This window comes from Aspergillus nidulans, chromosome VIII (genome assembly GCF_000011425.1).
Source record: "Aspergillus nidulans FGSC A4 chromosome VIII".
In the NCBI taxonomy this organism is placed as follows: Eukaryota; Fungi; Ascomycota; class Eurotiomycetes; order Eurotiales; family Aspergillaceae; genus Aspergillus; species Aspergillus nidulans.
In genome coordinates, this window is record NC_066264.1 from 3,680,618 (window position 1) to 3,704,017 (window position 23,400).

The 23,400-nt window shown below is 50.1% G+C and overlaps 8 protein-coding genes across 8 annotated transcripts, besides 1 other annotated feature; 4 read left to right on the plus strand and 4 right to left on the minus strand.

Annotated features, from left to right (window-relative positions):
* Window positions 1-23,400: part of a sequence feature (contig 1.6 484..266891(-1)) that runs on past the window's edge.
* On the plus strand, window positions 1,091-6,613 carry ANIA_00376 (uncharacterized protein; the record flags this gene model as incomplete). The annotated part of the gene is made up of 10 exons (XM_652888.2): window positions 1,091-1,123; window positions 1,203-1,313; window positions 1,370-1,521; window positions 1,604-1,911; window positions 1,964-2,285; window positions 2,365-2,629; window positions 3,023-4,261; window positions 4,291-5,173; window positions 5,558-5,716; window positions 5,784-6,613. The coding sequence occupies 10 exons, from the start codon at window positions 1,091-1,093 to the stop codon at window positions 6,440-6,442; spliced, it is 4,131 nt and encodes a 1,376-aa protein (XP_657980.1). The 3' UTR covers window positions 6,443-6,613.
* On the plus strand, window positions 7,067-7,798 carry ANIA_10070 (uncharacterized protein; the record flags this gene model as incomplete). Its single annotated transcript, XM_050610954.1, has 2 exons — window positions 7,067-7,125; window positions 7,186-7,798. 2 exons carry the CDS (start codon window positions 7,067-7,069, stop codon window positions 7,796-7,798), a joined length of 672 nt encoding a protein of 223 aa, XP_050469233.1.
* Window positions 7,979-10,058, minus strand: ANIA_10075 (uncharacterized protein; the record flags this gene model as incomplete). The annotated part of the gene is made up of 7 exons (XM_050610956.1): window positions 7,979-8,277; window positions 8,352-8,601; window positions 8,756-9,250; window positions 9,303-9,356; window positions 9,415-9,595; window positions 9,643-9,722; window positions 9,792-10,058. 7 exons carry the CDS (start codon window positions 10,056-10,058, stop codon window positions 7,979-7,981), a joined length of 1,626 nt encoding a protein of 541 aa, XP_050469234.1.
* Window positions 10,571-12,329, minus strand: ANIA_10062 (uncharacterized protein; the record flags this gene model as incomplete). Its single annotated transcript, XM_050610957.1, has 5 exons — window positions 10,571-11,471; window positions 11,520-11,849; window positions 11,919-11,992; window positions 12,062-12,083; window positions 12,142-12,329. 5 exons carry the CDS (start codon window positions 12,327-12,329, stop codon window positions 10,571-10,573), a joined length of 1,515 nt encoding a protein of 504 aa, XP_050469235.1.
* On the plus strand, window positions 14,247-16,099 carry ANIA_00374 (uncharacterized protein; the record flags this gene model as incomplete). The annotated part of the gene is made up of 2 exons (XM_652886.1): window positions 14,247-14,482; window positions 14,551-16,099. 2 exons carry the CDS (start codon window positions 14,247-14,249, stop codon window positions 16,097-16,099), a joined length of 1,785 nt encoding a protein of 594 aa, XP_657978.1.
* Window positions 16,484-17,839, minus strand: ANIA_10069 (uncharacterized protein; the record flags this gene model as incomplete). Its single annotated transcript, XM_050610958.1, has 2 exons — window positions 16,484-17,332; window positions 17,405-17,839. The coding sequence occupies 2 exons, from the start codon at window positions 17,837-17,839 to the stop codon at window positions 16,484-16,486; spliced, it is 1,284 nt and encodes a 427-aa protein (XP_050469236.1).
* Window positions 18,277-20,587, minus strand: ANIA_10059 (fungal specific transcription factor domain-containing protein). The gene is made up of 3 exons (XM_652885.2): window positions 19,421-20,587; window positions 18,417-19,372; window positions 18,277-18,366 (listed from the first exon to the last, which is right to left on the minus strand). The coding sequence occupies exons 1-3, from the start codon at window positions 20,553-20,555 to the stop codon at window positions 18,280-18,282; spliced, it is 2,178 nt and encodes a 725-aa protein (XP_657977.2). The 5' UTR covers window positions 20,556-20,587; the 3' UTR covers window positions 18,277-18,279.
* Window positions 21,883-23,096, plus strand: ANIA_00372 (putative integral membrane protein; the record flags this gene model as incomplete). Its single annotated transcript, XM_652884.2, has 7 exons — window positions 21,883-22,115; window positions 22,169-22,206; window positions 22,270-22,293; window positions 22,352-22,544; window positions 22,597-22,648; window positions 22,702-22,861; window positions 22,910-23,096. The coding sequence occupies exons 1-7, from the start codon at window positions 22,041-22,043 to the stop codon at window positions 23,094-23,096; spliced, it is 729 nt and encodes a 242-aa protein (XP_657976.1). The 5' UTR covers window positions 21,883-22,040.

Genomic DNA, 23,400 nt, shown 5'->3' on the forward strand with positions numbered 1-23,400 from the left:
CAGTGTGCAGATATTCTTCATGCGCGCGTACTCGAGTCGCCACCTTTCATTTGATTATCCGTGAAGCCTTGCCAACCATTATCACGCTTGTTTACTCCCAGCAACCCCTCAGGCCTCTCTGACATTTCCTTTCCAATAACACGCACAAGCCCCTGCAATACGTGCTCTCACCACTTAGAGATTTTAAATCCATACCTTGATAGGAACCGCACAGTTAACCTAGGATGTAGTCTGCAGGAAACATTCTGCTGCTCATGCATGTTGAAAGAGCATACGTAATGATCGACTCCTATGCGTATTATAACGAGCCATTGCGGGGAAGCACAGACGATAGCCGGTGCATTCGTGGATCACCCTGCTTCTACCGCCCGGTACCATAACTTGGTCCCTTCAGAACCCAGACGGAGCTTCGCTCCGTCTTAGGATTACCAATCAACCAGATTCCCTGGATATGCCGAGTCCGTATGCTCGCCGGGCGGAGACTGCAAGAGAACCTTCACTCTGTACGACTACCAAACAACGACATGTTCAAGGACACGAGAGCCTCGCAGTTATCAAGTTTAAAGAGTGCCATATGGCTTATTGCCCCTGAATAAACTAAGCTAAACTAAGCAATCATCCCCCTCATTTTCATGTCAAAGGTATATTACAGCGTCATTGGCCGGTAAGTCCAGTTTTCTGGTCGTGGTGTTTGGTGGCGTTCTTCAGGTCTGTAGCTGTTTGTAAGCTGTTGTAATCAGTAATATCAGCGAGGAAGAGCTGCGCCATATCATTCGACCCGGTATCTGGCAGTCGTTGTAGTAAACATAGTGAAGATGTCGAAGAGATGCAACTGGAGGGATGGCAGTGAACAGTATAAGCATGAAAACAAAAGGATGAAGATAAGACCCGGCAAACACGCTCCAATGAGACCAGTGCAATGTCGAGCTTGGCGGTGTCTTTTCGTGGGTTTCAGCATTGTTAGACTACCTATCTACAGGATCTACTACCAATCAATGACTCGAGAGATACGGGCGGTATTACTCCATATAATCCATATATACCACACAGACAAAACATGGCAGGTCTGCAGAGGTGAGTATATGACAGTATGACAATCGTGGGACTCATAAAGGGCGTTCTGGTAAGAAATGCTTTAGGACTACATATGTGTTTCGTTTTGGTTAGTTACAAATCAAGCTTATCTAATAGATTATTATTAGCTCTGGCGGAAGATCCAGCCATGCTTTCCCATATTTCCACACACAACCTGGGTTTCTGAACTCGATTCCACTCCAGTGACGAAAACCCAGGGTTCGGCTAGTTATACGAAAGTAACTGGTTACGATTAGAGCATCGAATGGCGATCGCGTCCTATACTTTCCACTAGAGATGCTGTTATGGGTCCTTTGCCTATACAAGGACCTTAGACCTTAGTGACTCGGCCAAGGCCTGCGCTGTCCTGAAGGCGGTGAGCCACCTACAAGACTTCCTCACAACAACAATCCTTCTTTCTCCTTTCTTCTTTAGCGATTCCTTCCTGTACGTACGGCACGTCTAGATAGGAAGATCCATCTAAATACGTCCCTTAACATTAGGAATCGCTCACTAATCTCAATAATAGTATGAGGAGACCTTTTACTATGACAATGGAAGAAGAAAGTGTCACATTGTTGCTACAGCAGCTCCAGGAGCTCCGTACGGAGATGCGGACTCAGAAACAACAGCTCCAAGAAGAGAATAACAGCTTACGGGCGGAACTACAGGCCGTACGGAACTCGCAGCTGAGAAACCATCCACCAGTTACTACTACAGTTACATCTGCAACGCCCACCCCCTACGAACGAAGCTATCCCCGTCCTCGTCACCCGGATGTCGAACCCTTTACTGGAGAAGACCCTAAGGACTACCCTCCTTTCCAGATGAACCTTCGTACGAAGTTTGCAATCGACGCCGCCTGCTACCCTACAGAGGACGGAACAAGTTTACTATGCCTACAGCCGCATGAGAGGAAAAGCCAGCCAGCGTGTGCTACCATGGCTCTTGGCTCGCCAGAAATCTGAGACTCCTGTGCTATGGGCAGAATTCTCCGCGGTACTAGACAAGGCCTTCGGTGACCCTGACCGACAGAGAAAGGCTCTTGTACGAGTGAATACAATAAAGCAAGGGAGACGTGACTTTGAAGAGTTCTTGAATGAATTTGACGAAGAACTTCTTAATGCTGGAGGGATTAATTGGGATGATAACCAGAAGAAGGCCTTGTTGGACACGGCAATTAATGTTGAGTTGCTAAAAGCCATGGGTTGGTATTAGGCAGGAGGATTCGTACGACAACTACTGCAATCAACTGCGCGAAATCAACCACAACCTCCAGAGAGTGGCCAGGCTTACACGAAAAGGATCTCACGCCGCTGTCCCCATGCATGTCGCTCGTACAAGACCAGCAGGAGGCTCTGACCGGACCGGAACCCCTGATCAAATGGACTGGGAAGCCACCCATGCTCAAATTGCAGCCCTACAAAAGGAAGTTGCGGCCCTCCGTATGAAAGGGACCAGGACCCCAAGAAAAGCTAGTCAGGCGCCTGCAGAGGAGAAGCAAAAGAGGTTGTCCGAGGGCAAATGCCTACGCTGCGGCGATCCTGACCACTTCGTACGAGAGTGCCCTATAAAACCTACCAGACGCCCTAGGCAGGTGGCCACAGTCCAGGAAGAACAAGACCAAATCGATGACTACAGCAAGAGCGAGTCGGAAAACGAATAACCTCTGTGCAAAGTCGCGTACAGAGGGGTTATACAGCTAGAGAAATACTACTTGATTGGCAAGATTTCAACAGCTCGCGCATGAATACCCCCCCATTCTTGGTGGAAGCACTAGTCAACCATACCTATAATGCTCGTACAATGATAGATACAGGCTGCCTGACCTATGGGGTAATCAGTGACAAGTTTGTCAAGATACATCAAATACCTACCATACCTATCCACCCGAAACCTTGTCAAGGGAGTGACCGGGAATATAGAGGAGATTAATAAGATTGTACAGGTTCAGCTAGACATCGGGGCGCATACAGAAAAAGGAGCCTACTTCTATGTGATACCCGATAACCTGGGCTATGACCTGATCTTGGGACTCCCCTGGCTGGAGCAACATGATGGAAGGTTAGAGGCTAAGAGGGGCAGGCTGTACCTCCGTACTACTGGAGTCCGTCTATGGAGTACTACAAAGAGGCCCTTACCGAAGCTGGACATAGCACAGATATCAGCTGCAACCATGGGAGGATTTATACAAAGGAAAAGGTGCCATGGCCAAGATATCGAGATATTTGCGGTCTCATTGGCAGATATACAGAAGGCACTGGCCCCAAAGAGACATATTGACCCCCGTACGAAGCTACCAAGGCAATACTGGAAATACCTAAGGCTCTTCGAACAAGACAAAGCTGAAGAACTACCACCGCACCGGGGAGATGGGATTGATCACAAAATCGAGCTCGTACGGGAGGAGAGTGGGAAGGATCCTGAAGTCCCCTGGGGCCCCCTTTACAACATGACCCAGGAAGAACTAATAGTCCTCCGGAAAACACTCTCTGAACTACTACAGAAAGGCTTTATCCGCGTGAGCCATTCCCCAGCTGCAGCCCCAGTACTCTTTGTACGAAAACCAGGAGGAGGACTGCGGTTCTGCGTCGACTACCGTGCTCTAAATGCCATTACCAAGAAGGACCGCTATCCATTGCCCCTGATCCATGAGACACTGAACCAAATTGGACAAGCCAGATGGTTTACTAAGCTGGATGTGTCTGCTGCCTTCCACAAGATCCGCATAGCCAAAGGCCAGGAATGGATGACTGCCTTCCGTACGAGATACGGGCTCTTTGAATGGCTAGTCACCCCTTTTGGGTTGGCTAACGCACCGAGTACCTTCCAAAAATACATCAACTGGACCCTCCGGGAATATCTAGATGAATTCTGCTCAGCCTATATTGACGATGTGCTTGTCTATACCAATGGGGACCTCCGCCAGCACCGGAAGCACGTACGAATGGTCTTGAAGAAACTGGAAGAAGCAGGCCTATATTTGGATATTAAGAAGTGCGAATTTGAGTGCAAGGAGACAAAGTACTTGGGCTTTATAATACAGGCAGGGAAGGGAATCAAAATGGACCCGGAGAAGGTGAAAGCAATAAAGGAATGGGAAACCCCTACTACTATAAAGGGCGTCCGAGGATTCCTGGGCTTTGCCAACTTCTACCGAAGGTTCATCCCTAACTTCTCAGGGATCGTACGCCCACTAAACTTAACTTGACAAAGAAAGGAACACCCTTCTTGTGGACTAAGGAGTGCCAGGATAGCTTTGATCTGCTTAAGGAAAAGTTCATTACTGGACCTGTCCTAGCAACCTTCAACCCTTCCTACCGTACGGTAGTAGAGACCGACTCCTCAGGTTATAATACAGGAGGAGTTCTCTCTCAATATAATGAAAAAGGGGAATTGCACCCATGTGCCTACTTCTCTAAAAGGAATTCCCCAGCTGAATGCAACTACGAGATCTATGACAAGGAGCTACTTGCAATTGTACGATGTCTTGAAGCCTGGGATGCTGAACTGCGCTCATGTGGAGAATTCCAAGTTATTACCGACCACAAGAACCTGGAGTACTTCTTCTCCCCAAGGAAACTGACAGAGCGGCACGTACGATGGTCCTTATTTCTCAGCCGGTTCAACTTCAAGTTAGTATATAGGAAAGGGTCAGCCAATCAGAGAGCTGATGCACTTTCACGGAGAGACCAAGACATGCCTGATGATAAAGATGACAGGGTCAAGTCTCGTACGATGCAACTCTTTAGTAAAAAACACTTGGGAAAAATGGTAGTTGCCACCCTTCAACCAACCGGAGAGCCACCACGCGAGCCGTGTGAGAAAGGTGACATGTGGAAAGAGGCACTCAAGCAGGATAAAGGGTACAATGGGGCAATACAGTGCCTGAAGGATGGAGCAAGGAAATTTCCCCCACATCTACAGTTGAAAGTGGGAACCTCGGAATGCCAATTAGACGCCCAAGGCTATATCCTCTTCCGCGGAAGGAGGTGGGTACCTGGGAGTGAACAGCTCCGTACAAATATAATTCAAGCTGCGCACGACTCTATGTTGACAGGACATCCTGGCCGGGAGCAAACATATATGCTGGTTAGCCGTGAGTATTTCTGGCCTAACATGTCCCAAGACATCAGGAGATTCGTCCGAAACTGTGATGTATGTGGAAGGACGAAATCTTGGAGGGACCAGAGAAAGGGACTATTAAAGCCCCTCCCTGTGCCTGATCGTCCCTGGCAGGAGGTTTCAATGGATTTCATCACAGACCTACCAGAGAGTGAAGGTTGTACAAACATCATGGTTATCACAGACCGGTTAACCAAAGGTGTGATACTAGAAGGAATGTCAGAGATTGACTCTGAGAGCGTGGCCTGGGCCCTCGTACGAGTACTTATAAGCAAACATGGGATCCCGAAGGCTATCACCTCGGACAGAGGAAGCCAGTTTACAAGTAATACATGGGCTCGCATATGTACCCTGACAGGGATTAACCGCCGACTATCTACAGCCCATCACCCCCAGACTGATGGATCAACAGAGAGGATGAACAGTACAGTGGAGACCTACCTCCGCATCTATACCTGCTATGACCAGAGGGACTGGAACAGGTTACTCCCACTTGCAGAGCTAGCAATTAATGGCCGTACATCAACAGCAACAGGGGTCAGCCCCTTCTACCTAAGCCATGGGTATAACCTCAGCCCATTTAGCCCTACCCGAGGAGGTAGAGCAACTAGCCGAAGAACCAGCCAAGAGTCCTATCCAGAAAGGGGAAGCTATTGTACGGAAAGTTAAGGAAGCCCTAGACTGGGCTCAAGCCTCCATGGCCTATTCCCAACAGAATGCAGAGAATCAGGCTAATAAACACAGGAGCCCGGCCACAAACTACCAAGTGGGAGATAAGGTCTGGCTAAGTCTGAAGAACATCTGTACGGACCGACCCAGCAAGAAACTGGACTGGAAGAACGCCAAGTACGAGGTTATAGGCCTGGTGGGCAGCCATGCTGTACGGCTGAATACACCCCCAGGGATCCATCCAGTCTTCCATGTGGACCTGCTTCGGCTGGCTTCATCAGATCCACTTCCTTCCCAGAAGAATGATGATACCCAGCCCCCTGGCATCATTGTGAACGGCGAGAAAGAATACATGGTAGAGAAAATCCTGGACGAACGTCCCAGGAGATACGGGAGAGGTCACCGGCTGGAATACCTAGTGAAATGGTCAGGCTATGCTCGGCCAACCTGGGAAGCTGCCACAGCTTTGGAGGAAGCACAAGCTCTGGATGAGTGGCTGGATCGTACAAAACAGTATAGACTTCAGGACGGCTCACTAAACAGAGATGCATACATAAAGGCTAAAGCGACATGACCTACCCCTATGACCTGTACTTCCTACATGAAGAAAGGGGGGGGGGTACTGTTATGGGTCCTTTGCCTATACAAGGACCTTAGACCTTAGTGACTCGGCCAAGGCCTGCGCTGTCCTGAAGGCGGTGAGCCACCTACAAGACTTCCTCACAACAACAATCCTTCTTTCTCCTTTCTTCTTTAGCGATTCCTTCCTGTACGTACGGCACGTCTAGATAGGAAGATCCATCTAAATACGTCCCTTAACAGATGCGGCGTGATTTGGGACACTTTTCCGTTATATCTGTGCATCCATTACTGTCGATTGTCGACGTGGCTGCATCGATACGTTCATAAGATCTAATTGCTTGAATTTGCTGAGTTTCGTTGCTCTGAGAATCAGGATTTTGTTCTAATATCACTCAAAGTATGGCGCTCGGCAGCATGTGTTATGCTCTAAAGCACTCGTATACTCAGTGAGATGGTCTAAGCGGCCCGCCCCGCTCTTGCACCAGCCAATCTCGCTCTACGCTCTCCCCTCACACTCCACAAGCCTCAACCTCAAGCTTCAAGCCTGCACCGTTTCCTGAGTCCCTTCCTCATTTCCAGGTGATGGTTTAATCACAAGCGCCCAAACCCTTCCAAGATGACAGCACCACTACCATCAACAGAAACGATGCCAGCCCGCCACCTCTTACAAACGATGTTTTCCTCGCTCACTCGCGCGCCTTTAATCTCAGCCCCATCGTCTGCATCAGCGCCAAGTCCCACTCCCTCATCTTGGACGCTCCTCCGTACCTTGAAGAGTGAAAATCCAAACGACATCCAGGGCGATCTTCACGGAACCGCAACATTCACCCCGCTACGTACCCCTCAGACAGAAACTAACGATACGGACACAAGCGGAGAAGGCCATACCGACCTTCTCTACAGCGAATCCGGCTCCCTTCCGACCTCATTCGGCCCGGGCCTACGCTGGACGAAGAAATACGTCTGGCGGCTTAGCGCCAACGGCCGGATAAGCGTTTGGTTCGTTAAGCCTGACAAGAAACCCGCACCTGGTGGAGAAGAAGAAGAAGAAGAGGCCGATTACCTATTCCACGAATTCGATTTTGCGTCCACCCCGTCGTCTGACTCCAATTCAGCGGAGTTCGTGGCCCCACCTACGCCGCCCGAAGTGCAGGGCTTGGCGAGGGGGTCTACGACCAAGGTCATTGCGGCGCGCGGGAATCATTTATGCATTAATGATATGTATCGCACGGCGTATGCGTTTCGCGTTGATGAGAGCGGGGAAGTGCTTAGTTGGGCAAGTCGGCATGTTGTTAGGGGACCGCGGAAGGGGCAGGATATTGTTAACTTATACTCGAGGGCCATATAAACTTGGTATTCTGAGGATATGAGGTTGCGTTCGGATGCACGCGTTCATGGCTTGAGCGGGCGTTTATATTTAGCTACCTACTCGATCCCCGGGGAATCTTGTGCACGGAGCCCTTGCGTCTCACCATATGCTAGCGATCACAGCTCACAACTCGACCTAGGCTCTGAGAGGATGCCCCAATCAAAGCGTGTATATAAAATCCGGCCGCTTATCACCCAGCGCCCGAATCTCGCCCTCGTCCATCCCCTCCACCCAATGGTCCCTCTCACCTCGTCTCCGCTTTGCATTCTCTCGTCTCAAAAAAATATACTGCAACAGCGATCCGCCAAACTGAAACAGAACAAGATAGGCCAGGACAGTCCCATGACCGGGATAGAAGTCTGGACGGTCCTTGCCGCGATAGATATTCGACGACACGATTCCGTTCAGATTTCCCCACCCGATTACGAAGCCTAGGGTTACGCCGCGTTTGTACACACCTGCACACACCACTGTTAGCACTGTCTCACCTTGGAAGGATAAAGGTAAGGATAGATTGAAAGGGGCTGAGTACCCTCAACATTATTACTCGTCCACGAAATCGTATTCGCGATGGCGGGGTAGATGCCCATGGCGCCGAGGAATGTTCCTGCGTACCGGGCGCCCGGGGATTTTGCGCCCAGCAGCATGGCGAAGCCTGCTATGCCGACGAAAGAAACTAGTATATTGCAAATGCCGCGCTGGCGGGTGCGGTCTGCGATGAAGCCGACGGCGACTGTGACGAGCGCAGCGGCGGCGTATGGCGGGACGCTAAGGAGTTGCGACTCTATGCCGGAGTAGCCTGGTCCCAAAGTTAGAGCATTGATTTGCTTGCAGGGCAATTTGGTAATAAGAGATAGACGTACCCTAAAAAGTCATGTTAGCTAGTCACCATCAATTGGGTCCACATCAAAGGGTCCATATATGCTAGGGTCTTACCAGCTGGTTGATGATGGTTGGCACGAACAGCGAAAACGCATAGAGACTTCCATCAGCACCCATATAGATCACCATCCCGGCATATGTCTTCCAATCCTTGAGACTGCTCCAGAAGTACGTCATCTTGAACTCCTCATGCTCAGCACTCGCCTGTTGGTCCTCCGCCAGCCGTCTCAGCACTCTCTTTCGATCATCTTCTGACAGAAACGTCGCCTCGTCAGGGAAATCGTAGACCATCCAGAACGAGGCAACGCCAATGAGAACCGTCGCGAGACCCTCCAGTATGAAAATCCAGGCCCACCCGGCTTTCCCGCCTACGTCATCCATCTGTACGATTGCAGTTGCGAGAAGGCCACCGAAGGAGCCGGCTAGGGCGGCGGCCGAGAAGAAGATCGCCATTCGGATACCAAATTCCGAGCGCTTGTACCAACATGATAGAAAGTAGCCAACACCGGGAAAGAGGCCGGCTTCAGTGAGGCCGAGAAACCAGCGGGCCTGGCAATATCAGTATTTGGGTTCTAAGAAATAATGGATTGCGGAAACGGACAGTCATGAGACCGGCCCAGTTATGGACAAAGCCCATGCTCAACATGCAAATACCCTAAAGAACAACGCGTGAGTACATATCTCAATTGCAAAGCGAGGAAGGGCAGGCCTACCCATAAGACCATGATGATGGGGATGAAGACGCTCGGCCGCAGCCGTTTGAGGAGGACATTGGTCAACGGCTCAAAGACTGCATACGAAACGAAGAAAATAGTGAGCGATGAATTATATTGGTTGTCAGACATGCTAAGGTCCTCTTGGAGGTTGTCGAGCTTTGCATTTCCGATGTTGGTACTGTACGGGTTAGATGGATCCAATCAATCTACGCGACCGAAACGCACCGGTCTAAGAAGGACACTAGATAAAGCAAACTTAGCCAGGGGACTAATTTCATATCCAACTTCCAGAGAAGGGCGCGGTCCTAGGTACGTTCGAAAGAACCATGTCAGCAATCCATTGCTATACCTAAGCGAGCCGAGCGCTATCTCACAATCTTAGCCCTCTCCTCCTCACTCAATCCCTCATCTGGATCCGGGAACTGGTCTAGCCGTGACTTCTGAGGGTCGTGCAACGAAGTGACCTTTTCGATATCAGAAGTCCTGGAGGAATTTTCTTGGATCGATTTCTCTGCCATGATGACTGGAACGGGCTCCAAACGTGCACAGGCTCGAAAAGGCTGCGGTCGAATGCGGAACAAAGGAACCCGACGACAGGGGGGTTGGCCAGGCTTTAAGAGTATGAGACGGTAGGGGTGCATACCATGGTCTTTCCCGAGGTCGATAGTGGCTGATCGCGGAGATTTTGGAGCCAGACGCAGCGTAGGGTCAGGGCTCACAGTGTTCGGCCGAGTCAGTGAGGTCGAATACGTCTCACATAGTCACAAGCGTCCATCCGGGCTGATAACGGACGCTGGGGAAGCGGGGATGGTCGCATTCAAAGGAAGATAAGAATCGTGGAGACGGAACATTCGAGACTACTATTGGAGGCCTGGGGCACCTGGGGGATGGAGGGTCCAGCTCTGAGTGCGTCGATCTCACCCCGCCGCGCGGCAAAGGAGGAGAAGGACAAACAACGTGGGTATGATTGGCCAATGGGCCGTTGACATGACGGCATTCACCACGAGTGAGCGGAGAAAGACCGAGAATGGATTGGTAAACATGATGACAGCATCCGGGAAGGTTGCATCCTATCTATCGAGCGGGCTCTTATAAGTGCCAAAGGAAAATCAAATAACTCCATCGCCAATATGCGACTCCCCATCACTAACGATTAATATTCCCTTTCAACAGTGTTCTCCTCATACACGCGCAGACTATACTGTGCAAACTTGCTTCTTTGGCGAAGACTGGCGCCATAATACCGAAAAATGAATGGCACGGGGCAGAATATCATAGCACCAGCGGCCAGAACCGACAAGGCAATGTTTGCTCCCAGCGCACCAAACATCTTAGGCGCCACAAGTGGAAAGATTGACGACAGCAATGAACGTGCAAGGGACATTGCAGCAAACGCACTTGCTGCATAGCTATGATAGCTGTCTGCGAGATATCCTGCGAGCACGGTCCCAAACTCATTGAGCGCAAAGCCGACGAAGAATAGCGGAATCAATGTCACAAGCCAATGTACCCCGCGTATAGTAGGAGGCACCATCCATGCGAACCACCAGAGCCCAACTGCCAGGAACGGTGCCCCAAGACAGATCCCAGCCAGCTTGTTTTCTGGTAGCAAAGGGAGTCCGTCCCGGTGCCGCTGCGCTGCGATGCGCCCATCTATGAGCCGAATCAGTATACTGGGCAAGAAGCCAATGCCCATCGCAATGAAAGGTAGGTTGGACTCTGGCTGTGCGAAGCCCATCGACTCGTAGATCGTAGGTAGCGATTCGGTGAACAGGTACAAGAGGGCGACGCTGCAGCCGCTCATCAGAGAGCAGGCAAAGACAATGGGCTCCGTGAAGAATAGGCGTAGCGGTCGAATGAGCCCATCGCGCACAAAAATGCGGAGTTTGGGGACCTCGTCCGGGTTGAGTGCTTGAAGATTCATGACCCCCGTCACATGACGCAGCTTCTCGACCTCCCACGTCAGCAGCAGCGACGGACGTGACTCTCGAATCCCCAGCAGCAATACGGAGACAAGCCCTGTCACGATTCCTGAAATGTAGTACACCCATCTCCTGCGCAGGTCAGTTCCGTGGCATACGGTGGGTTTGCCTTTAACTTACCACCCCAGATAGGCAGTGATATATCCACTGATCACAGGGCCCATGGCCACCGCGAAGTTGGCAACCACCATATAAGCAAACACCAGCCAGATACGGTCCCGCGTATTGAACATGTCCTCTATACTGCCCGTGATGATGACCGTCGGTACGGCCGAAACCAAGCCGGTCAAGGTTCGTCCTGCAACCATTGCTCCCAGTGAGGGTACCGCTGCAATCATAACGCTGAAGCCGCTGAATAGTACAGTGCTGATGATGTATAGTTTTTTCCGACCGAACGCCTCAGAGTACGGAGGGAAGACGACATTGCCAAAAGCTTGCGCCAGCGCGTACCTGAACACCAATAAGCATTTATGTCACTACTCCATTAGGTGATATGTTGAGCGTGGTGGAAATACGCACGTTGAGACAAAAAGAAATACCGCTAGAGTCAAGTCAATCTCAAGTTCGTGCCGAGCATCTTTTGCCGTTGTTGCCTGCGATGCAAGTCAATAATTAAACACATTATAGAGGTAAACCAAGGATGCAAATGGGCTCAGACATACTCCGGATGCGTTGATTGATGTGCTGAAGACAACTAGCGTTATTGATGCTTCTTGTTGCGGTAAAGACAGGCGGTACTCACGTATAGAATTCGAGGAATATTATCAGGCCTATGTTGTATGCCTTCTGAATGGTGGGCCAATTTCTTGGATGCTTCGGATTAGTATTGGCCCAGCGTACGTATTGCCCGTCTGGGGTGAACTCTAAGCCCAGCTCCTTAAGGGCAGTCTGAAGCTCTTGCACGTTTTCCTCTTTCTCACAATCGGACATCTTGAGGTACCTGAGCTGGACGCAGAACGGGGGCCAATGCCCAAGTACAAGTACATCCTTGTCGGAGTCAAGGGATAGGATTAGGTTCCACTACAACATATCATGATAGTAAAGTCAAGAAGATCAACATGCTTGGCCATTCACCCCTCCACCTTTAGGGTTTGGACACCCTCTAGTACTGACGTCGTTGCTTACTTATGCGATAGGCATCCCTTTGATTAGCACCATGAGGGTAGCGACAGGAGGCAATGGAACCGTCGATAGCTGGGAGACGATAAGAAGAGAGAGGGCATGCCCAGAGCTCCATTGGAATGTTCAAAGGCTTGAGCGAAAAATCTCCGAAGATCATATTCGAGCGAACTGGGCCAGAACCGCGCGTGCGCACCTATAGCCAACCTGTTTCCCACATTCCAACTTGGACAAGCTCAGGAAGGACTCCCACCCTGTAGGGTTACCGTATCGCTGAATTTATCATGGGGTACTTTCCACTGGAATGCGCATATGACGATATCGTGAGCAAAAGCTGGCGTAGAGCGGCTATAGTCGGTCAACTGCGGACTGCAAACGAGCCACCTGAGCGACTCGATAGTAGGTTTACGGCTGTCACTTCGTGAGTCCGCAGATTCCTGTGCTGAGGACGAGCATGATAAAAGGCAAGAATCGCCGGCCCGGTAAGGGAGACTTTGCGCCTCATTCAGCAGCCAAGTCTTTCCAGGGTCCCGTTCACCGTTCAGCCCGCAGAAGTTCCTTCGTCAACCGAGTAGGCTAGTGTACTCTTGGAATGGAACGACATCGGAGCGCATTCCACAGGGTGGCTAGCAGGTACTCTACACACTCTTGAGAGCGCGCCTTTCCAGCTCCAGCCAAGGTTTTATAACTGGGAGTACTCGTCATGATGTCCTGCGATATGCATTCTGTTCCCATTACGAATCTCAACGATGTACTCAGCAGTGCGTGTCCAAAGTCCCAACAGGGGTTGGGTTGGGAGAAGGATCAAAGTCTTTCCAAGCAACGCCTTGGAAGCTTGACTAGTGCATATTGGCGAATCCTTCGTTTAAGTCGCTAATTCGCCGAGTCAGGCAGTGTACTCGCAGTGGGTCCCTTGACTTGCGCACATGCCGATGTGTAGATTTCCCCTATCCTTCCATGGAATACCTACAAACTGGAGGGCTTATACCTTGGACGCGGCAATGTACTTCGTATCGGCTCGACATCCATAGTGGAAGGCGGGCGAGTTGGCGAGAGTATCGGGAGCACGATGTCCAGTTTACCTGCAGACTCTGGAGAACAGGGTCTGCTGATCTGATTTGATTATCAGATAATCAATCAGATAAGACGGCTCAATGGAGCCTGGAAGGTGCAACCGACCACTCAACACTGGCAGCTTCGGTTTTGGCCCCCAGCCCATCCCAGCCGACGGGCCACACACCTACTTTGGCAGTGGGAGTGCCGCTAGGAAGGCTGCACCTCACTGTGTCCGTCAAGGGTCCAATTGCAGGCCTTTCTGCTGCTTCTCTGAAAAACTCTTCAGTAGCGGTGCAGCCACTAGTACGCGAGTATCAAACATCACATTCTATGGAGTAGGGCTAGCCTCTTTGGATGGAAGCTTTGACTTCTAGAACCGTACCGGCAGCCTGAGACTAGATGGGCCCACAGCTTCATTCGATGCACTTTCAGTCGCTTGGTAGCGGATTCAAGCCGGCTCTCCTGTCCAGCTTTTCATCGCTGAAGTCTAGCGCCACTTTGCGCGCCGTTTTTCGGCCTGGGAGTCTAACTGAGCGTTGCGGATTGCCCCATTTTCAGTGCTTTTATAATCACTGGCCTCTCCGGCTGTTCTCGCACTCATTTGTTTATCACCGTTCTCTACAGCTCATCGATTTCAACGTATCCCAGCTACTTTCTTGAAACCTCCTCACAATGAGGTTTAGACTCCCGTACAAGCACGATGAGTTGCCGGTTGACGAGAACAATCAGCGACCGGCAGACAATGAGGGTTTCGTAGAGAAACGGACCGAATCCCAGCCGGCAGAGGTTGGCATCAAAGAACAGAAGCAAGACGACATAGTTAGTCCGGACTTTCAACATGGTGTTCAGGCCGCCCAGGCCATGACCCAAGTTTGGTCGTTCAGCCATATTGTCGCGGCTTACACCTTGTAAGTTCTACACCACCTGCGACCATATCCTAACTGCGGGTTCGGACGGACCAAGCTGACCACTATAGGATCTGGGTCATCCACTTTATCATGGCTTTCGCTTCGGGCATGATCGGGAACCTGACTCCATTCGTCACCAGCTCTTTTGCGGAGCATTCGTTGACTGCGACAACATCGATCATCTCTTCTTTGGCTTCTGGTCTGATTAAGCTTCCATATGCTAAACTGATAGATATCTGGGGTCGCCCTCAAGGTTTTGCTCTGATGGTTGGTAGCATGACCATTGGCTTGATCATGATGGCGGGCTGCAACAACGTGGAGACGTACTGCGCCGCTCAGGTCTTCTACCAGGTTGGGTACACAGGCCTTGACTTCACAATGACCATTTTCATCGCGGATACTTCAAAGCTAAAGAACCGAGCGTTCTGGATTGCATTCGTTGCTTCTCCCTACATTGCTACCGTCTGGGCCTATGGTCCGGCGGCACAGAGCGCCCTCGGCACGATAGGTTTTCGCTGGGGATTTGGTATTTGGGCCATTGTCATCCCGGTGGTTTCGGCACCACTGTTCTTCCTCTTCTATTACAACCAACGCAAAGCTGAGAAGATGGGCCTCCTCCCCATGATTGAATCCAACCGCACAACCCTTCAGTCTATCGTCCACTACGTGAGAGAGTTCGACCTCATCGGCATCTTCATCTTCGCGCTTGGAATGGCGCTCTTCCTCCTCGCCTTCAACCTATACACTAAGCAAGCAGACGAATGGCGCTCTCCACTCATAATCTGCTTCCTAGTCTTTGGTGGACTTCTCATCATCAGCTTTATTCTCTACGAAAGGTATCTTGCCCCCATAACCTTTATTCCATGGGAGTTGCTTAAGAACCGCACCGTCATCTTCACCTACACCATGGCTGCAAGCATCTACATCGCTTGGTACATCTGGGACAACTATTTCTATTCCATGCTCCTGGTTGTCTATAATCAAGACGTCACCAAGGCCTCCTACATCAGCAACATCTACACCGTCGGCTCCTCCTTCTGGTCTATCGTCATGGGGGTAGTTATTCGCTATAACGGCCGCCTGAAATGGCAAGCCCTATACTTCGGCGTCCCCATCACCATCCTCGGTGTCGCACTCATGATCCATTTCCGCCACGCCGGCGCCAATATTGGCTACATCGTCATGTGCCATATCTTTATTGCCTTCGGTGGCGGCACCTTGGTCATTTGCGAGCAAATGACTGTCATGGCCGTCTCACGACAGCAGGATATCCCCGCAATTCTCGCAGCTGAGAGCATGTTCATCTACATTGGTTCCGCTGTGGGTTCTTCAATTGCTGCAGCTATGTGGACTGGAATCTTCCCCGCTAAGTTAAAGGAGAATCTTCCTGCCGATGCCCTACCCAATCTTGCAACGATCTATGGTGATATCACGGCGCAGTATGGGTACGCTGTTGGGACTCCCGAGCGCGATGCTATCAACTTGTCGTATAGCCAGACACAGCGGCTGATGCTAATTACCGCGACTTGTTTGTATTCTGTCACTCTAGTGTCAGTGCTGCTGTGGAAAGATGTAAATGTCAAGAACATCCACCAGGTGAAGGGTCGCATTTTCTGAACAAAAAGTATAGCTGAACAACGAATTATTTATCAGCTGCCTTATGACTTTCTTGTGGAATGATGATGGAGTCTGGTTATCTCTGAGATGTCATCCCATTTGCCAATTATCTACTTCACTGGATATCAAGGTGCAGTAACATGTTTTTGTCGTAGAGTAGTTATTTGTGAACCAACTTCAAGGGTAGCATTAATCGTTAAGTTCTTCAAACGTGGCAACTGGATCCACGTATCGACACCCAAACTTGTTATTAGCAGGTCATTACCTGAGGATAGAATTGCAATATATGCATTTGAGTAAGATACCCGCTGCAGAGAAGAAAGAATGACAATGTAAGCGGGGGAGAATGAATGAAAACGATCGAAGTCTCCCAGAGTCATCAATCTACCACGGCGCAGTCTGATATCCATCATCCGATACGATTGCAGTACCCTCGGAAGGCGTGCCATCTTGTTTCAAGAATCGGAACTGGCATTTGCTGAGGGTTGGGTGGTTCCTCAGGCAGTCAAACACTACTGCTGCTGCCTTGACCGAAAGCATCTTCACCGAGACTTCGCCAATCCCTGGGCCATCAACAATATTTTCCAGCTGTAGAATGTAATTCTGGAAGGGGCTGGTCATGGCACGGGTGATCTCCCTCTTGAGTGTCGGTCTGCAATGGAAAATGCCTAGGATGCGGGTACAACCCTGTTCAATGATCAATTTCTCTGTATCGGCGGGGATGGGGTAGGTCGGTGTGTGAACAGGAATAACCCTGCCAAAGGGTAGGGCGTAGGTTCTGTTGGCAAATCCAGCTAGGAAGTTGGCAGCGTCTTCTTCGGTGACGAAGGTAATCATTGCGGTGTTGTAGCCGGTGATGCGGTATGTATCCGCCAGGCGAGCGCTGTAGACCTCACCTACAATGAAAGGGAGAATCTGACTGGGAGTTTTATCCAAAGGTATTTCATCTATACGAATGGTGCGGTACACATTTTTGTCGGAAACGGAGGGGATGTAGCGAAGACCATACTGGAAAACCCAAAGTTCGTTGTAGGGCTTGCGGTAGTCAAGCATGTTGATGCGATTCATAAAAGCGTCCAGCTCTTGTTCTGCGTCGTCAAAGACACTGGTTCCTTTCAGAGACCAGGATATTTCCCCATACCACTCGACAGGTTTGATGGGTTCAGTTTTCGCCTTTTTCCTTGAGGGTGGTGCGGGTGGAGGGTGGCACTGTGGAAAGATAGGCGAGGTACGCTGAAATGAGAGCATCACATTATCAGTGTATATTGAACAGTGTTATAAGTTTTGTTGTGCAAGAGAACGCACCTTGGGATCCAAGGCAGAAATCTTCAGGTTATCCGCAAGCCCGTCCATCGGGGCCTCCAGAGAACTAACCAGCATAGGGTGGTTCTCATTCTGCACGACATTCTGATAGAGGTGCGATAGAGATTTAATCTGAATGTCTTCTAGTCCACCATCGAGGAGGTCTGCAGAGTAAGCCAGAGGGTTGTGTGTCATTTCGTCCTTGTCTGACTTTCCTTTAGCGCGACGAAGACAGTCACGATGTTGTTGTCTAGAAGGTGAAGGGGAATTGAGGGATAGAATATGAGTGTGGATAAATATTGAAAAAGCGCAGAGCCACAGAAGAAATGGAGTGAGGAGGGAGAAGAGGAAGACAGCGTAGACGTTGTAATCTCCGTGAAGGACTGAGACATTACAGACTTCCCCATTGGGAAAGTGCTGGAGGGAGCCCTCGGCCATGATGGAGTCGACCAGGTGCCGCAGCCTGCAGCAGCAAAAGATAAGGTATTTAGAGAGAGATAGAAAGAGATAGGGAGAAGAGAAAGCGAAAAAGAGAGCGAAGTAGTTTAAGGGTCTGAAAATATGTTGATTGGTGAATATAAGTGTGAATTGCTGCATGACCATCGCAGAGCTAAGTTTGGAAGATCAAAGAAGAGGCAACACAAAGGCCAGGTTAACTAAAGGTGACCAATCAAATGTAAGAGACATATACGGTGGATAAGTCTAAGGATATTATGTACTCTGGAAAGATGTTTTTTAATCACTGCAAATGCATACCAGCTTTATTGATCTTGTCATACACTGGCAAAAAATAATTTGACACTACCAGTAGGTAAATTCAATCTCCCATTGTCTCCAGATATCCCGTTTGAGCCATAACTACACGGCAATTTGACAAACTACCCAAGGAACTCTCCCTGAGCGAAAGCGATCCAAGGCAACTTGGTATCCCAGCACCTCTGCATCAGTGTACGGGCATTGTGTATCTTAGAACCAAATTAGCAAGAGGTAGCAGTGTAAGAGCTCTGTGACTTACCTGCTTCATTCCAGTTCCCTCTAAAACCTCTAAGCGTTCTTTGATCTCAGTTCTGCGCTCAGAGTCCTGGGTCTCACATCCCGCCGTAAAGATGGGAAACAGTACGCCTGCTTCGACAGCCGAGCCCGACCGAATCGCGGCCACTGATTGCATTAGGCCATCCAAAGCCTCTGACACCGCATCAGAGCCGGAAGAATTGCCTAGAACCCGACGATGAAGATGCAGCAAGCCCGCATATCGGAATGCTCTATCGACCGCGACCATATCGAAGGATTCTGCGTCTTGGTAGTGTTTTTCGAATGCGTGAGCGTGTGTATCGAGAGTCTCCCAGTCAGATATCAAGGCTTCCGCTTCGTGGACTATCTCTGGTGAAGGTTGCCATTCAGGCAAGAAGGCCCCCGTCTCATCAAATCGCTCATTGTCACAATGATGCACTAGACCTCCAAGCTGCATTAGAAACAAACCAGTCCGAGGAGTAAATCCCGTAAAACAGTCTACTGCAAACTCGTCCCAATCTTCAATAGCCGTGCAAGTATTTAAGACAGAATAGTACGCCAACAGGGGCGGCTGGTGATGACGGCATGAAAGCGAACCCATGATGTCTAGGTAGCCAAGCCAACGGGTCAGAAAAGCCCCGACGCGGTTCCCAGGGTACGCAATTTGGGCCTGACGAGCTAAAAACAGATCGCGTGCTAGTTTTAAATGGCTTTGCCATGGTATCGGTACCTCAAAGGTGCTAGGAGAGACGATTTTCAGTGAGAGCAGCATGATCGCAGTTGCAAGATGACTGTCAGTAATCTTCTCCTGCTCATCTAAGGCTACGCGCAAAGATGGAAAGACATTGCTGACCCAGTGCGCAATTCGATTTGCTGGCTCGGGATGGCCCAGAAACCTGGCGCGATGACTTGCGGAGTAGGCGAGCATCAGGTTGAGAAGGTTCGAGTCGTTGATCGCCACTGGCCAGTCAGAATGAGATCAGAAAAGGAAAGATGATTATATCTTACTAGCGGGCAAGACAGAGCTGAAAGGATTGTCACTACAGTCATGAGGGACCAGAACTTTTGCAGTGTGGTTGAGAAAATGATGAAAGTACATCAAGTTGATAGGCACGTTCAGCAAAGACGCCGGAAGTGGCGACAGGTATCGAGGTATATTTATAGGCACGGGTGACCCATAGTAGTTGTACTTGCGATCACACAGTTCACGGTCTATCCTCGTAGAAATTATGCCTGGACTAGATGCATTGCTTCCAGTCTGCGACTGGACCGTGTCCAAAGCATCACTGACATCGATGGCCGAGTGGTCATCGTTCTTTCCTAAATCCATATCAGGACGACCACAGTCGACGCCATAGTGGTCGGTCACAGTAGTAAGATAGGCCTGCCACTTCTCGGAATTTGTTAGGCTACGGTGGTCGCCAAGTGCATGTCGACCGCTGCGCGCATAGATAGAACTGGACCTGGTGGCTTTCAATCTGTTGAGGCTGACACCAGGAGATCCATCCATTACTCTTGCTAAGGAGCTATCCGAGGTTTCCTCGAAATCCTGAGGAGTGCCGGATGCAAACAGGCTTGTGTCAAGTGAGTAAGGCGAAAGGGCTCCGTGGGAATCTGAAGGGCTGGCGGTCGTGCAATCGGCGACACCGGTGCCTCCCATGTCAACTGGGGCTGGTCCAGAGCAGTTCTCGTAACTGGGCAGACTAGCTTGCTTAAATGCATATTCTGAAGCTTCTATCGCCGGCCGAACATAGGATATTGGTTGGGAAATGGGACCAGAAAGGAAGTTGAATTCCAACAGTGACGGAATGTTCGTATTGTTTTCTGAATCCGGTAGATATTGAGGGACAAAGGGGGTTGCGACCAGGCCGTCGGGATTGCGCTCTCTCGGTAGAGGCCCTGTATCCCCTGTGGAAGAACTTGGCCAGGTAGTCATGTCCTGTCCTCGCGCCAAGTCCATCTCTACTGCAGCTCTATCGGTTGTACGGTTGGGTGACTTAAGAGACTGGTCAGGGACAGTCGGAGAGTCTTGGATATCATGTAACCTGCTAGGGTACGTTCTTCCTAAAGTCATCTCCCCTGCGAGCCTAATATCCCAGAACAGCATTTCCGCAGGTTCGTCATGCGCAGCGTTCACCTCCATACCACCGGTCTCGAACTGACGAGTAGTGTTTGCTGGTTGTGGTTGGGACATGTCCGGGGGTGATAAAGGGAAGGTAAACGAGACGCTACTGCACTGAGAGCTTGGGGAACTGACGGACGGTCTTCTTCTTGTCCTCCCGCCCCAGTTCAAACGGAAGCTGTAATCGCATGGTTCGTTTTGCCGGCAACAGTTTAAGCACGCTGGCTTTTCCTCCCCACTATATCTAGAAAATCAGCTGAGCGACATCGAAGACGCAGGACATACAAACCATTTGATCTTTCGTGCCTTGCATGGCCTACTTGCTGTTAGCGAGTGTCCAGAAGATAGGAGGAGTGGGCAAGTCGATAAGCTCTACTCACCAGCAACCTTTGCGAGATCTCCGTTTAGGCTCGGGAGCACCGGGCCTCCGAGGACGCGGCATTTGATGCTCAAATCAAAGGCGCCGGAGAAAAGAGATGATTATTCGACGAACTAATGGTCCGGGGTGAGAGATAGTGCCAACTTAGTCTGCGGAGTAAGATCGCCATGCAGCGCGGATATCTAGATCTGATCTTTACAGGGCTGAAAGAAGGTGTTCGTTTTCGTCTGCGAGTTGGGCGCTTGACCCACGAGGACAGAAAGCGATAGTCGATAACGATGTAATCGCGTCTGTTATTCGTACTCATCGAGGTGCGAAATCTGGCAATGCCAGCCAAGCGGTCGATTGGAATATGGAGCTTTCAATGGCCGATGAATGATAAGTGGAAAGAATGACGGATGTTTAATGAAGACTGCTTCGCCGTCCTTTTGAGAAGAGCGGAGAGAGCGAGTCACGAGAATTAAGGTGTTATCCGCTATAGTGATCAATCCAGGCACGAGACCTCTGCCACTACCGTACTACTTCGTAGCTACAGCAGAAGCTACAGTAGAAGCCCTTGTCCGTCAAGATCCTGAGGGTAGAGGTCGTATGGAGCAGAGACCGATGCAAGGCAGCAAAGCCAGTGTAAAGCAAGGAAGACGCCGAAGAAAAGGGAAGAAAGAAGCAAAGTTGGAGGAAGCAGTTGGATGCACTTGCATTGTTATCGTATCGGCTGCCTAGATCAATCACAGCCCGCCATCTTAGGTGGGGACGGTTCGACCTGCCTCTTCGAGGCCGCTGACACCTCAGGCTGCTCTGATAAGCCTGGGGCCCGACGGCCGGCGTTATTCAGGTTCCGGATTCCGGACCAGCTGACATCAGCTGGGACAGCCGGACAGGGTTCCTTGCTTTTGGCTTCCCTAAGATTCTACTCCGTAGTGTGCAGAGTCGGTTGCTGGTTGATGACATCTTTATGAAGATTTGCTGGGCTGTTCAATTATCTCTACTTGCCTTCTTGCCAACAGTGTTCGAGCGTATCTAGCCTGTAGCTGCTACTATTTTATTCTTATACCTTGTCCTACACCGTGCTGTTACACCGTTATCGCTATCTTATCCTAAACTACTACTTCAAAAGCTCCGATAACATCATGTCGTCAATCAGCAAATTCCACCCTTTGCAAAGGCTACCGAGTCCGTCGAGGGGCTTCTCTGCTTTGATTCACGTATGGCTTCCACCTCAACGCCATATTGTGCTTCAATTTAACCGTTTCCGCAGGCATCCGGACTGGCCAGCTTCATATGGTCCTTCAAGTAGTGAGTGTACATATTCCCTGGTAGCACAGCTTCAGGATTGCCCGACTAATGTAATTCTTCTAGTATGAACGACAACCCTAATCATGCGTAAGCTTCATCAAGTCCAGTTAGAACCAAGGTTCTTCAGCAATTGACTTTCGGTTAGCAATGAAGCATACGGATGGCATTTCCAGTACCTGACCGTCATCGGTTTATCTCTCGCTACCGTCACCTTCGCTGTCGGACTTCTGGCGGACATCACCCTATCGGCGCGGCTGTTCTTGTTAAAGAACTTGCTATCCGTCTGCAGCGCTCCTATGGAAGTTCTCATCAGCATTCTTTACTGGGGTCTTCGGCTGGTCAGCCCCGTCTCCCCTTGTTACTTGAATATGAGCTGATCAGTATATAAAGATCGATGAGCGTCTCGTTATTCCAGATTGGGCTTTCATTCCCATGCACGCCGGTACGTTGCTTCTCTTCTTACCCCCTCGATCTCGTTGCTAAACCCGTCTCAAGACATCAGCTTCCACGCGATTCCCTCCATTGTCTTCCTGATCGACCTTCTCTTTCTCTCTCCGCCATGGACCATCACCATTGGACCCGCCCTTGGTCTATCCAGTGCAATCGCTGTCGGCTACTGGTTCTGGATTGAACGCTGTTTTCAGCATAACGGATGGTTCGCTTTTGTCCCTGGCCTCACTTGATTGATCTAACGATTTTCCAGGTATCCGTACCCTATCTTCGAGCAACTCCCTTTTGAGGGTCGCATTGGGCTCTTTGCTCTCAGCGCCGTTGTCATGGCTCTCAGTACCGCAACCCTTAAATGGCTTCATGGTCGCGTGAACGGTTTTGGAACGTCTATGAAAGCTCAGGCCCGACCGGGTTCTGTGAAGGCGAACGGTAACCTTTAAAGGGAGTTTCCGGCTGTGCAATGGATTAGATACACTAGAAGTACAGTAGCATAGATTGCTTACGATATTAGCACTGCTGCATCATTTAGGCTGAGACATGGCCTGGTTTGATGGTATTTCAGTGCATGAATTTACCATAAACGAAGGCTCAGTCATGGTCAAGCGGTATAGACTAGATCAAAATTAGATTATATAATGCGCCGACCGGTAGTTACCTAAAACCATCCACATATCACTAGAGCACTGAACTAGGTCTCGAGACTGCTGTAGGTTTTTATTTTTTATATTATTTTTTTTTTACCAG